At 46.6% G+C, this 13509-nt stretch overlaps 1 protein-coding gene across 1 annotated transcript in view; it reads left to right on the top strand.

Moving 5' to 3' along the window:
• LOC119466560 (prolyl 4-hydroxylase subunit alpha-2-like) overlaps positions 1 to 13509 on the top strand; it is a 76578-nt gene that overhangs the window by 26641 nt on the left and 36428 nt on the right. The window contains exons 9-11 of the mRNA XM_049657408.1: positions 2035 to 2205; positions 4370 to 4546; positions 13261 to 13335. Of these exons, the coding sequence (XP_049513365.1) occupies positions 2035 to 2205; positions 4370 to 4546; positions 13261 to 13335 (423 nt within the window). The remainder of the gene's footprint in view (positions 1 to 2034; positions 2206 to 4369; positions 4547 to 13260; positions 13336 to 13509) is intronic.

Here is a 13509-nt window from a genome sequence, read left to right as displayed (position 1 = left end):
ACGTGCCAAAACCAGGTCTGATTATGAGGCACGCCGTGGTGGAGTGGTCTGCATTAATTTTGACCACCTGGGGTTCTTTAACGTGCACTACAACGCAAGCACGCGGACATTGTTGCATTTCGCCTTCATAGAAATGCGGCCGCCGCGACCGGGATTCGATCCCGCGACCTCGTGCTGAGCAGCGCAACGCCTTAGCTGACTGAACCACCACGGCGGGTCACAGTAGCACTTCTCGGTGCACCAAAAGTGCAAGGACCTTGTGTCGGCCTCGACTGAACCATGCAGATGAGCCTATACGGCAACCGTATACGTACACACACTGGTACACGCGCCCTCTTGAGAGCACCTCTTGAGCAACTCTGAGCACTCCTGCTAAACCACTGAAACTTATTGTTGCTGACAAGGAAAACAAGACTTTTGTCTGTCTAACTCTCTCAGTTCGCTCTATTTTCCTGTGTTAGCTTTGCTAGGTAAAGTTACTAGCTGAAAAACAAATAAGCAATTAATGCGACCAACTTTTACTCGTGATCAGCGGCGGCTGAACAAAGGAAGCCTTAGCCTCGTAGCCAAGGTTCCAATAAATTGCTGTCCTGATATATACAAGTGGCCTTGTCCAGCCAAGAATTCTTCAGTACGTTATTCAAGTCTCCATTTCTTCTGTGAGCCTTTTTATATTGTTTCGGCTTTTACTAACTTTTTTTAGCGAATACGCCATGAAGTTTTGTAAATACGTTTCCCAGTAAGGATCGTACCTGAGTGACAAACCACGAAAGCCAAACAAAATTTTCTTGCCAATTTACTACAGCCAACTATGGTAGAACTTACCTAAGCTGATAACTGTGATAAGTCTAACGCGATCACTCTCTTCTCAATAACTATTAGCTTTTGCGAACAGAGTAATCGCGTTAGACGCCATTCATTATACACACACAGAGAGAGGGATAATAACATTTATTATACCCAAATGAACTAAGGCCCCAGATCCAGGCCTCCTCATAGGCTCATATGCCTCCTGGCCCAGCACGTTCATGACGTGGTGCACCAGCGCCGGCCACCATAGTGTGGTATTTGTAGTTAAAAAAATCACCAACGATTACGACAGCTTCCAATCAGAAATTTGAGGAAAACTCTATACGGGTTTTCATTTCGCGATATATTGGCAAACTGGAGCGGACAGTCTGTCTCTAGCGGCACGTTTCAAACAGAGCGAAGTGTGGCACGACTGCCCCGCCAATCGGGAGATCGCCAGAGGCAGCGCGAGGGTGACACGTGGGCGCGATTCAAAGCAGCCGCCGCAGACAGACCTCTGCTCATGCAGAGCTTTGTTTCCATATATGGTATCGTTGGACGCGCTCGCTGCATGCAATCGGCGAACAGACGACGATGCGCTACTATGGCGCCATCTCGTAGCCATCGTCGCCGCAAAGCCCGTCTTGCGCGGCACTACACTTTTCTTTTCACGCTTTCGCCACACCCTCCTCCCCCACTTTACTCTTCCCGCTCTCTTCGCTATCGCCGTCTTTCACCTCCCGCTGCTCTCCGCGTTCTCTTTCATCCTTCGCTGTGTTCGTTCGCTCGGTTATGAGGGACAACGCCGACGCTCGCCGCAAAAACGGGCGCCTAAGAGCTGTGCTCTAAAATGCGCGAAAGACGGAGAGCATGAGGACCACACAGGACGGGCGCTGCCCGGTGTTTTGTGTAGCAAATGCATATTATAAGATTACACTTGGCACCGTTCATCTCGCCCTTACAAAATTTCTTACTAAAATTTTGTTGCCTTTCTGATTACTATTCGTAGCTTTCAGTATACTTTCTGTTGATTATCATGTGTAATCTCGTGCAATGATTATCATGTGTAACTTTTAGAAAGGTGTGTAGTGGTATGCTATTGAACCGGAATAAACAAACCTCCACAGCATACATTGCACACAGCTAGAGCCCAGTCATAGGCAACAGCAGGCGTTCCATGAATGCGGGCAACGGAGCTTATACTTATTATGTATTGTATATACGTCACTCCGACCCTGTGCACAGAATGCTACCGAAGAGAAGGACCTGCGCTGTTACCTGAGCGTTCCGCACCCATACTTCCGAATCGGTCCGGTCAAAATGGAGGTCATGAGCCTAGACCCCTACATTGTCCAGTTCTACGACGTCATCTGGCCTGAGGAGATAAGAGCAATCCGCAACCTAGGAGAGCCCATGGTGAGTCAGTTTCTGATATTCCGCGGAGTTAGCATTACGCCCGCTTGTGACGAACTCTTTCGTTTTCTCAACAAAGACCAGTGGAGGAAAAGTTTTTCCATCTAAGCGTCCTGATCGTGCCATGACACGATCAGGACGCTTAGTTTCAGGACGCTTAGTGACACGATCAGGACGCTTAGTGACACGATCAGGACACTTAGCAACCATGGCGATTGCTAAGTGGCTAAGGTGTATGGCTACTGAGCAAGAAGTCGCGGGACGAAATCCCGGCCACGGCGGCCGCCTTCCAATAGGGGCGGAATGCGAAAACACCCTTGTACTTAGATTTAGGTGCACGTCAAAGAGCCTCAGGTCGCCCAAATTATTCCGGAATCCCCCTCTACGGCGTGCCTCATAATCGGGTCGTGGTTTTGGCACTTAAGACCCCATAATTTAATTAACCGTCTGTTCATCTCATTACTGAAAGACACTTTGTCACTGCAGTGCCATGCACAGCGTTTTGTCGGTAAAGCAGACGAGAACATTTCTATACTACTGCAAACGTTTCGTGTCCATCGTCTGTATCATAGTTCACCAGTTGACCATGATTGTGTCGCCAATGTGTAACTCAAACCTGCCATTATCACCAGTCCCTATGTTATTTTGCGCAGTGTTCCCCAAAGAAAGAGTACGTTCTGGAGTTGACTTGCGAAGGCTATTACTTCCCCACTACGGACGGAAAGAAATTATTAGAAAGCGCACTATAGGCGATCTTGCTGATACATCAGTGATGCCAGACGGCATAAGTAATCCCACTCGCTGCTTGCTTCTATAAATCTCGGAAATTAACATTCCTTGGTACGGCTGTCAGCCGTGCTCCTCAAGCGCATTATTTAATTAAGCTCTGAAACCAAATCGACGGGTTCGTAGACTGTCATTCTCAAACTGGCGGAAGCGAGCAGCACATGTACTCATGCGTAACTGCTGCATAATTCATAGTGAATATTTAGGCACCAATTTCCAGGATTTTCTTTCTTCTGCATATTAAAAATCCGCTCTCTTGCGTGGCAGGAAATAATGAGCACGCCCTTAAAAACCACCTGCAAACTGGGACGCCTGATGCCAGGCTCTTCTATAGACGCTGTTAACCCCTTTAAGAAACTTTAAGAAAATTTTATGGCCACTAAGGTCAACGCTATAGAGTTGCACTGCACTTGAGAGCCATATACTGCGCGTGCATGAGCTATTTCGACTTTTTTTTATTGACAAGACAGTTGTGTAAGACTCTTTGCGCATTTGATACATCACTGTGTCAGAGCTGTTCAATAACATTGCTTGTAAAGCAAACCCCGGTCATATACACCTGTATGTTTCACCGATATGTTTGAATGTCGGGCTCTCCAAGTGGACCAGAGCTTGCAAATTTGCGGTCTGTCGCTGCCGTGAAGTTTGTAGATTTGACTAAGAAATGCCCGCGGGATCTTTCTTGTCAACAAAACACTGGGAGGGATGTCACGCGTGTTAAATTTACTGACCAGTATTTGTCATAGACGTTGACCTAATTGGAGAATTGGCACCTTAGACATGTACACAAGATATTACTAGCATTCGAAGTTTAATGTACTACCATTTAATAATAATTATACACTGTGCAAGAAGGGATATCTGCAAAGTACACTAAAGAAAGGAAGTAAGATATTACCGCGTTTATGTTAGCGAAATTCAGCTCTTAATCTATATTCGTAAAAAAGCGCACAGTACTATACGGAGCTGATAAGGTTCCTTCGTAGCGAACACCATTACGTCCGTCCAAAGATTATCTAGACTGACTGAATAATCTCTAAACTACTCTGTATAATGTGTATAGTCTGGATAGTCTGGAATCTGAATAGCCTGGATAATCTGCGCTAGTCTGGATCATCTCCAGACTAGCTTTAAAGAATGCTGCATAACCAACGCATTTGACGGCATTGAGGACGACGTTGTTTTGAGTTTCGAGGACGCCTGCGAAACGGTAGACGAGGATGACTTACGTTTGAAGGCAAATTCGGGGGCTTCGACACGCCCGTTTTCATTGCACTCACAATCGATACCGATCACGCCACCTCACTCCGGGCCTTCACCACCAAGCGAAAACCGTGGCGGACTTTCACAGCGCTGTGAAATCGGGTTTCTTCCTGCGCAGCTCTCCCGCGCCACAGTCCGCGAGGCGGTCGAGCAAATGGTGTCCCACGGCCGCATCAGTCAGGTGGCGTGGTTGAGACCAGACACCGACCCGCTGCTAGAAAGGGTCAACGAACGGGTGGCCATGCTCACCGGACTGTCCACAGACTACGAGGGTGGCGACTCCGAGATCCTACAGGTGAGCATTCATTACAAAAAAAAAATTGGCAGCCGATCCACGAAGTGAATGCTGATGATGGAGCGAAGCTCCTTGGACGATTACGGCTGCTGCTCGAGCTTTCGCTTCGGGGTCTTGCTGCCGTTGCCGGCGTGCTGCTGCTTCTCGTGCTCGTAACTCGGGGTTAGCTTAGCGGCGTTGCCGTTGGGCTGCCGCGTCTCGTTCTCGAATTGTAGGATCAGAGTCACGATGTTGGCGCTTACGTTCGCGCTCCCCCATAGTGCTGTAACACCTGCGCGCGGTCGGTATGCGCGCTGCGTGCGCTCTGCGAACGGTTCTGCGCATGACGTCGTGCGCTTGCTCGGAAAGGGGTTTCGGAGCGGCGCCGGCGCAGCGCAACACTTGTGCGCGCTCGGTATGCGCGCTGCGTGCGCGACGGGGAGCTACGACGACGACGGCGACAACGGACATCGTGACATCCTAAGGAGCTTCGCTCCTAAAAAGAAAAACAAACACTTCTGCATGTATGTGCGAATCTGAGCCACAGGTACATCAAAGGCAGTGAAGCTGCGTAAGGAATTTCTCGAAACCCTTCGCAAATCCTTAAGGTCTGGTTTATCGCAGTTTATCTAACCAAGACTTTAAAAACGCTTAACTGTATCTGGTACAGAAGAACGTGAGTTTGGCCAAGCTGGTGTTTCCTGCGTGTCGTGCTGACCGCTTAAAAAGACTAAGTCAGAGAAAGAAAAGCACAAAACGACGACATGGGCGGTAACTATCAACTGATTTATTCAAGGTAACAGGTAGGAATATAGAGACAAATATGACATGCAGAGAGCGCAACAACTGCACTCATCAGCCTAGCGTGGCACCCGCTTATCAATAAAATCTTAGTGTTCAAAAACATTAGCAGTCAACATCATCATCATCATCAGCCTATATTTATGTTCACTTATATGCAGTATATCTGGTACATTTCTCTGGCATCTCTCTATCTGCGCTCAGTAATTCTATATCATCATCATCATCATCATCATCAGCCTATATTTATGTCCACTGCCGGACGAAGGCCTCTCCCTGCGATCTCCAATTACCCTTTTCTTGTGGTAGTTGATCGCAACTTGCACCTGCGAATTTCTTAAGTTCATCACGCCACCTTGTTTGCTGCCATCCTCGACTGCGCTTCCCTTTTCTTGGTATCCATTCTGTAACTCTAATGGTCCGCCGGTTATCCGTCCTAAACATTACATTGCCTGCCCAGCTCAATTTCTTTCTCCTAATGTCAATTAGAATATCGGCTATCCCCGCTTGTTTTTTGATCCACACCACTCTCTTCCTGTCTCTTACCGTTAGGCCTAACATTTTTCGTTCCATCGCTCTTTGTGTGGTCCTTAACGTGTTCTCGAGCTTCTTTGTTAACCTCCAAGTTTCTGCCCCATATGTTAGCACCGGTAGAATGCAATGATTGTACACTTTACTTTTCAACGACAGTGGTGAGCTCCCAGTCAGGATTTGGCGATGCCTGCCGTACGCACTCCAACCCAATTTTATTCTTCTGTAAATTTCTTTCACAGGATCAGGGTCCCGTGTGAGTAATTTACTTAGATAAACTTACTCCTTTACAGACTCTAGAGGCTGACTGGCGATCTTGAATTCTTGTTCCCTTGCCAGGCTATTGAACATTACCGTTACCTTCTGCATATTAAACTTCACCCCCACTCTTAAACTTTCTCGGTTAAGGTCCTCAATCAAATTGTTGTAATTTGTCCCCATTGTTGCTGAATGTCATCTGCAAACCGAAGGTTACTGAGATATTCGCCGTTGATCCTCACTCCTAAGCCTTCCCAGTCTAAGAGCTTGAATACTTCTAAGCATGCAGTGAATAGCATTGGAGAGATTGTGTCTCCTTGCCTGACCCGTTTCTTGATAGGTAACTTTCTACTTGTCTTTTGGAGAACCAAAGTACCTGTGGAATCTTTGTAGATATTTGTCAAGATATTCACGTATGCCTCCAGTACTTCTTAAAGAATGCCTCTATGACTCCTGGTATCTCTACTGAATCAAACGCATTTTCATAATCTATGAAAGCCATAAAGAGAGGTTTATTGTACTCCGCATATTTCTCGATTACCTAGTCGATGACCTGGATGTTATCCATTGTAGAATATCACTTCCTGAAGCCAAGTTGTTCTCTTCGTTGATTGCAGTCAAGTGTTGCCCTGATTCTATTGAACATTATCTTGGTGAATATTTTATACATTACTGAAAGCAAGCTAATGGGCCTATAATTTTTCAGTTCTCTAACGTCTCCCTTCCTATGGATTAGTATAATGTTGGCATTCTTCCAGTTCTCTGGTACACTTGAAGTCGTGAGACATTTCGCATAAAGCCCCGCAGGGGCGTCTGTGTAAGCAGGCGTTTGGTGTGTGGCGACACCACGGACCCGAGCACATGGGGGTTGGACCCTCCCGCGTGTACCTTGCGCGGCTTAGCCGTGTCTGGGGAAAGGGGGATCCTGGGGTTGAGCCGATGCCGGGTGTTCGGACCTCTAAGGCCCCCCGGCGGAGGCAACACACCTCTTCGGCCTCTGCTTCACATAGACGGCACCTCCAGACTGACCCACCTGGAGGAAATCGGTAGTCGCCTTTTCCTGTCCCCCTCTCCAATCTTTTGTCTTTCTTTCTCACTTTCCATCTTTACTGTCTTCTATTCACTTCCTTTAACTTCCCATTTTCCAGGTGGCAAGGGTTAACCTTGTGTAATATATCCAGTCTTGGGTATATATATATTAGGTTATAGTGGGAATGTACCGCTGGCGTGCGCAGGGTGGAATATTTCTATTCCTGTAACGTCCCCAGGTTGGGCTCCGAGGTGGGCGGCGGGCATACCTACCGAATACAGTACTGCTATATATGGCTTCCAGTTTCCCCCCACTACATGATCGCTCCCTGAAGAGGGGGCGCACCGACGAAAGCTTCAACTTCTTTTTGAAACCTAAAGAAACCTTTCCCAAGTACCACGTGATACACAGTCAACATGAAACTAAGAAAGTCCGTACGATATCACCATTTGTTGTTGCAAAAAGTCTGACAGAGGCAATCGGCACGGGTTACAAAGTGACAAAAATGGGAAGCGGCGACCTTCTTCTGGAAGTTCGTGACAAGCTCCAATACAACAAGCTGACAAAACTTATTGCGTTTGGTGATATCCCCGTCTCTGTGGGCCCCCACAGATCAATGAACACTGTGCGCGGTGTCATTTTCGATGACGACCTCCTCGAACTAAGTGAAAGCGAGCTGTTGGATGGATGGCAAGACCAGAACGTGGTAAAGGTGCAACGAATTAAGTTAAGGCGCGACGACAAGGAAATTCCCACAAAGCATGTAATAATTACATTTGGAACAAGTGACCTCCCTGATTCAATAGAGACCGGATATTGTAAACTCCGCGTACGACCGTACATTCCCAATCCGCGTCGATGCTTCAAGTGTCAGCGTTTTGGGCATGGATCTCAGAGCTGCCGAGGGCACTCTACTTGTGCAAAATGTGCATCAAAAGAACACACCTCAGACATCTGTACTTCCGCAACCCACTGTGCAAACTGTGACGGAGACCACCCCGCATATTCGCGATCGTGCCCGTCATGGAAAAAAGAAAAAGAAATAATTCAACTCAAGGTCAAACTAAACATTTCCTTCCCGGAAGCGCGCAAGCGTTTCTCTGCACATAATCAATCGAATCCGTCCTACAGTGATGTGACGCGCCAGGGGGCAGCGCCACATCCTTCGGCGGCAGGCCGTGTCACACGGAGTGTGACTGTGGTTCCTCCATCAGCCCCCCTGGCAGGAGCAGCCAGTACTGCTCCGCCCCTTGCCACGAAGGGCCACCAGGCCTCCGGGCCTGCCGGTCCCAGGGCCACTGCTCATGCAGACAGGCCCGAAAAAACCCCGAGTGTCCCCGCAGCGCGGGCGTCATCCAACACCTCTGAAGAGGCGATGGATGCAAGTAGCACTATTCCGGCGTCTCAGACGCCAAAGGAACGGCGCAGCTCCGTGGAGCGTGCCGGGAAAAAAGGGAAAACCCCCATCACGGGGCCAGGAAAGGCCTCGTGAGCTAGCCTAATCTATCACTCTTAGACACACAGCACAAGACAAATATAAAATGGATACACAGATACTACACTGGAATGTCAGAGGTCTATTACACAATCTTGATGACATTAAGGAACTCCTAAATAAGTACAATCCAAGGGTGCTGTGTGTCCAAGAAACACACCTTAAATCTTCACACACTAACTTTCTCCGACAATATGCGATCTATCGCAAAGATCGCAACGATGGCCTCGCATCTTCGGGTGGTGTGGCCATACTAGTAGATAAAGGTGTCGCCTGCCAGCATCTGAAGCTGCAAACTACCCTTGAGGCAGTTGCAATCAGAGCTGTGCTGTTTCATAAACTAGTAACAATTAGTTCTCTATACATCCCTCCTAGCTACCAACTCTCCAAAACAGAATTCCAAAGCTTTATAACAGAACTTCCTGAACCTTACATCATAGTAGGCGATTTAAATGCACATAACCACCTCTGGGGAGACTCTCGTTGTGATGCAAGAGGGCGCTTAATTGAAAATTTTCTTTTCTCCACGGATGCATGCTTGCTCAATAAAAAAGAGCCAACATACTACAGTGTAGCACACAAAACATACTCATCTATAGATTTAAGTATCGCATCAAGTACACTTGTGCCATACCTAGAGTGGAACGTCATCGAAAATTCATACGGGAGTGACCATTTCCCAATCATCCTAAAATTAACAAAAGCCGATGAGTGTGCTCCACATCTGCCCCGTTGGAAAGTCGAAGGTGCCGACTGGAAACGATATAGAGAGCTGACATATGTGGCCTGGGATGACATCTGTACATTTCCTATCGATGATGCAGTGTCGTATTTGACGGCAATTATAACTGATGCTGCGTCACTCTGTATCCCTCAAACGAACGGATCGCCTTTTAAACGACGTATTCCCTGGTGGAATGAGGAGTGTAAGGAAGCTCGCAAAAATCAAAATAAGGCTTGGAGCCACCTTCGCGACTCTCCAACTTTCGAGAACTTAATCAACTTCAAGAAAATAAAGTCGGAAGGTAGAAGAACGCGCCGCCGTGCTAAAAGGGAAAGCTGGCAGAGATTCATCTGCAGCATTATTTCATATACAGATGAAAGAAAAGCCTGGAACAGGGTAAATAAAATAAAAGGCCACGAAACCCATCCTCTACCATTAGTAAATACACAAGGAGACACACTCATTGACCAAGCTGATTCTCTAGGCGCACATTTTGAAAAGATTTCAAGTTCGTCCCACTACTCAGATACATTTCTGAGATATCAGAAACAAGCGGAGCGACTGCCTCTGGATCGTAAAGGTAATAGAAATGAACCCTACAATCGTCCATTTAATATGGCGGAATTTCAGGCTGCACTAAATGGTTGCAACAAGTCGGCTCCAGGAAGTGATAGAGTCTTGTACGAGATGATCAAACACCTAAACCCCGAAACCCACAAAACACTACTATCACTCTTTAATTCCGCGTTCTCTGCCGGTTACATTGCGTCCGCATGGAAAGAAGCAATCGTCATTCCTATTCTCAAAGAAGGCAAGGACCCTTCCTCAGCCAGTAGCTATAGGCCTATAGCCCTGACAAGTTGTATATGCAAACTCTTTGAGAAAATCATTAACCGGCGCCTCATCCATTTTCTTGAAAGCAACAAAATACTCGATCCCCTACAGTGCGGTTTCAGGGAAGGTAGATCCACAACAGATCACCTTGTCCGCATCGAGACAAATATCCGTGATGCCTTTATACACAAACAGTTTTTCTTATCAGTATTTTTAGACTTGGAAAAGGCATACGACACAACTTGGCGTTTTGGAATTCTCCGTGACCTGGCTGGAATGGGAATCCGAGGCAACTTATTAAATGTGATTCAGAGCTACCTCTCTGATCGCACGTTTCGCGTCAGAGTTGGTAACGTCATGTCTCGACAATTCACACAGGAAGCTGGTGTACCACAAGGTGGTGTGCTGAGCTGTACACTATTTGTTGTCAAAATGAACTCGCTCCAAACTGTCCTACCACGTACAATGTTTTATTCTGTATATGTGGATGACGTACAAATAGGTTTCAAATCATGTAGCATTTCTATCTGCGAGCGACATGTACAGCTTGGGCTAAACAAATTATCTAAGTGGGCTGACGAGAATGGATTTAAACTAAACCCACGAAAAAGCACATGTGTTCTCTTCTCGAACAAGCGAGGTATATTACCGGACCCCACTATTTATCTTAATCGACAACAGCTACCTGTGAGCCATGAACATAAATTTTTAGGCCTCATTTTAGACTCTAAATTAACATTTATCCCCCACTTGAAGTATCTGAAAGCGAAGTGCCTGAAGACAATGAATCTACTGAAGATCTTGTCCCGTACATCTTGGGGAAGTGACAGGAGGTGCCTCTTAAACTTGTACAAAAGTCTCGTACGGTCGCGCCTTGACTACGCAGCTGTAGTCTATAACTCTGCTACGCCTAGTGCTTTGAAGATGCTAGATTCTGTGCACCACTTGGGTATCCGTATTGCTACATGTGCCTTCAGGACTAGTCCTGTTGAAAGCCTGTATGTTGAGTCCAATGAGTGGTCTCTGGATCTCTAAAGGACATATTTAAGTCTCTCCTACGCCCTGAAAGTTACATCAGACATCCAACATCCATGTCATTCTACCATTCGCGACATGTCCACTGTCAGGCTGTTCCGTAACCGCCCAGCCAACCGGCCTCCTCTGTCTCTCCGGTTAGAAGCACTGTCAGAAAAAACAGAGGTCCCACTTCTAGGGGATGTACTAATGGCCCTACCTTGCTTCCACCGCCTTGGGAATGGCACACTATTCAGTGTGACATCTCTTTCGTAGAAATATCCAAACAAGCACCGGAGGCACATATACATTCCCATTTTCTTGAACTCCAGGACAAGTACTCCTGCACAGAATACTACACAGATGCTTCGAAGTCCACTGCTGGCGTTTCTTACGCAGCTCTCGGAGACTCATTTTCTACATCTGGGGCACTAAATCCACACACATCCATCTTTACATCGGAAGCATATGCTATACTCTCGGCTGTTCAACACATAAGGCTCACAAACGTCGCTAGGGCTATTGTCTTCACAGACTCATTAAGTGTGGTCAAAGCCCTAAGCAATCTACGGAAACACAAGAACCCCGTTTTTAATGAACTCTACAGCTTATTGTGTTCCGCATATATGTGCAACCAAATGATTGTCGTATGCTGGGTACCTGGCCACAAAGGTATAAAAGGCAATGAAGCTGCTGACAAAAATGCTACGTCAGTAACCTTTAGCGATATAGACCCAAATATCCCCATCCCTGTCACAGACCTAAAGTATTTTCTACGCCGTAAGCTGAGGAAGCATTGGCAAGGAGAGTCGGATACCCAGGTACTAAATAAGTTACACATGATAAAACCAAAACTAGGGAACTGGATAACTGGGAAAACGGCACGATATAAAGAAGTGCTTGTTTGTCGATTAAGAATAGGACACACTTACAGTACTCACTCTTACCTCTTGACTGGGAATGATCCTCCGATTTGTAGTAAGTGCGGCAATATTCTGACAGTTGTCCATGTTCTTATTCAGTGCCCTGCTATAGAAGCAGAGAGGAAAAGGTATTTCCCTTCTGCATATCGTGAAAACATACCTCTTCACCCATCATATTTTCTTAGCCATGAACCGCTTTTTAACCTGAAAATAGTTTTAGAATTCTTAAATGAAGTAAACACCCTGAAAATCATTTGGCCAGGTAATTTTAGCAAGTGATTAACGGCCCTTGTATTCAAGGGCTCCCATCAAGCCCTACTATTACTGTTATATGTGTTACATCATACGTTTTTAACGAAACCCATTTGCCATAGTCCACATCACTAACTAGGTAGTGTCATTATTTTACCACTTACATGTTTTACGCCATTTACAGCGACAGTTTTTAGGCCCTTCTACAGCCATGTCAGATCTACTTTGAGGAACTTATTGTCCACGCCATCTACAATTCATCGATAACATTACCATTTGTCATGGCGCTCTTTGGCCATACCTGGCCCTTGCGCCATAAAACACCACACATCATCATCATTTGGCATAAAGGGTCGCCAGCTTTTGAAGCATGATATCTCCTCTGTCTTTTATTAAATCGACGGTTATTCCATCTTTTCATCAGCTTTTTCCCGGGTCATGTCTTGCAAGGCCCTTCTAACTTCATCGCTAGTTATAGAAGGAGCCTCTATACAGTGTTCATAACTACTTCGAATGAAAGTAGCTTGGCTGCTCTGGGAACTGCACAGGTCAGTATGGAATTCTTCCGCTGCTTTTACTATGTCATCAAAATTGCTGTTGATATTACCCTGCTTATGTTTCAGTGCATATATCTTGCCTTGTCCTATGCCAAATTTTATTCTCACAGATTGCATTCTGCGTCCATATTTTACGGCTTCCTCGATCTTTCCTACTTCTATATACACTCTTCTGTATCCGACGCGGGGTCCTGTATGCTGTTCCGGCTGTATATATCCCTTCGAACTTCGCAAGCTGTACGCTCTGCCTCGCTCGCTTCATGTTCTCAATCTCGCCTTTCTTTCGTTTTTCCCGCACGTTGTTCGCGGCGGGCAGTACAACTCCTACGGACCCGGAGGCCACTACGAACCGCACCACGACTACATACTGGAGGGACTTACGGAGGAGCAGGTATGATGTTGAGGATAACCGCGGGGGCGCTCGATATGGGTGCTCGAAATGATGAACAGAGTGAAAATTCTGCGCCTCAGAATTCACACGAAAGCAGACCTGCCGTATTGCAGAAAAGTGGACAGTCACTTTAGCATAAGGTAAAGAGGATGACGGCGACAGCCATCACTCCTA

Source organism: Dermacentor silvarum, chromosome 10 (assembly GCF_013339745.2).
Source record: "Dermacentor silvarum isolate Dsil-2018 chromosome 10, BIME_Dsil_1.4, whole genome shotgun sequence".
NCBI lineage: Eukaryota > Metazoa > Arthropoda > Arachnida > Ixodida > Ixodidae > Dermacentor > Dermacentor silvarum.
This window is presented reverse-complemented; position numbering and strand designations above follow the sequence as displayed.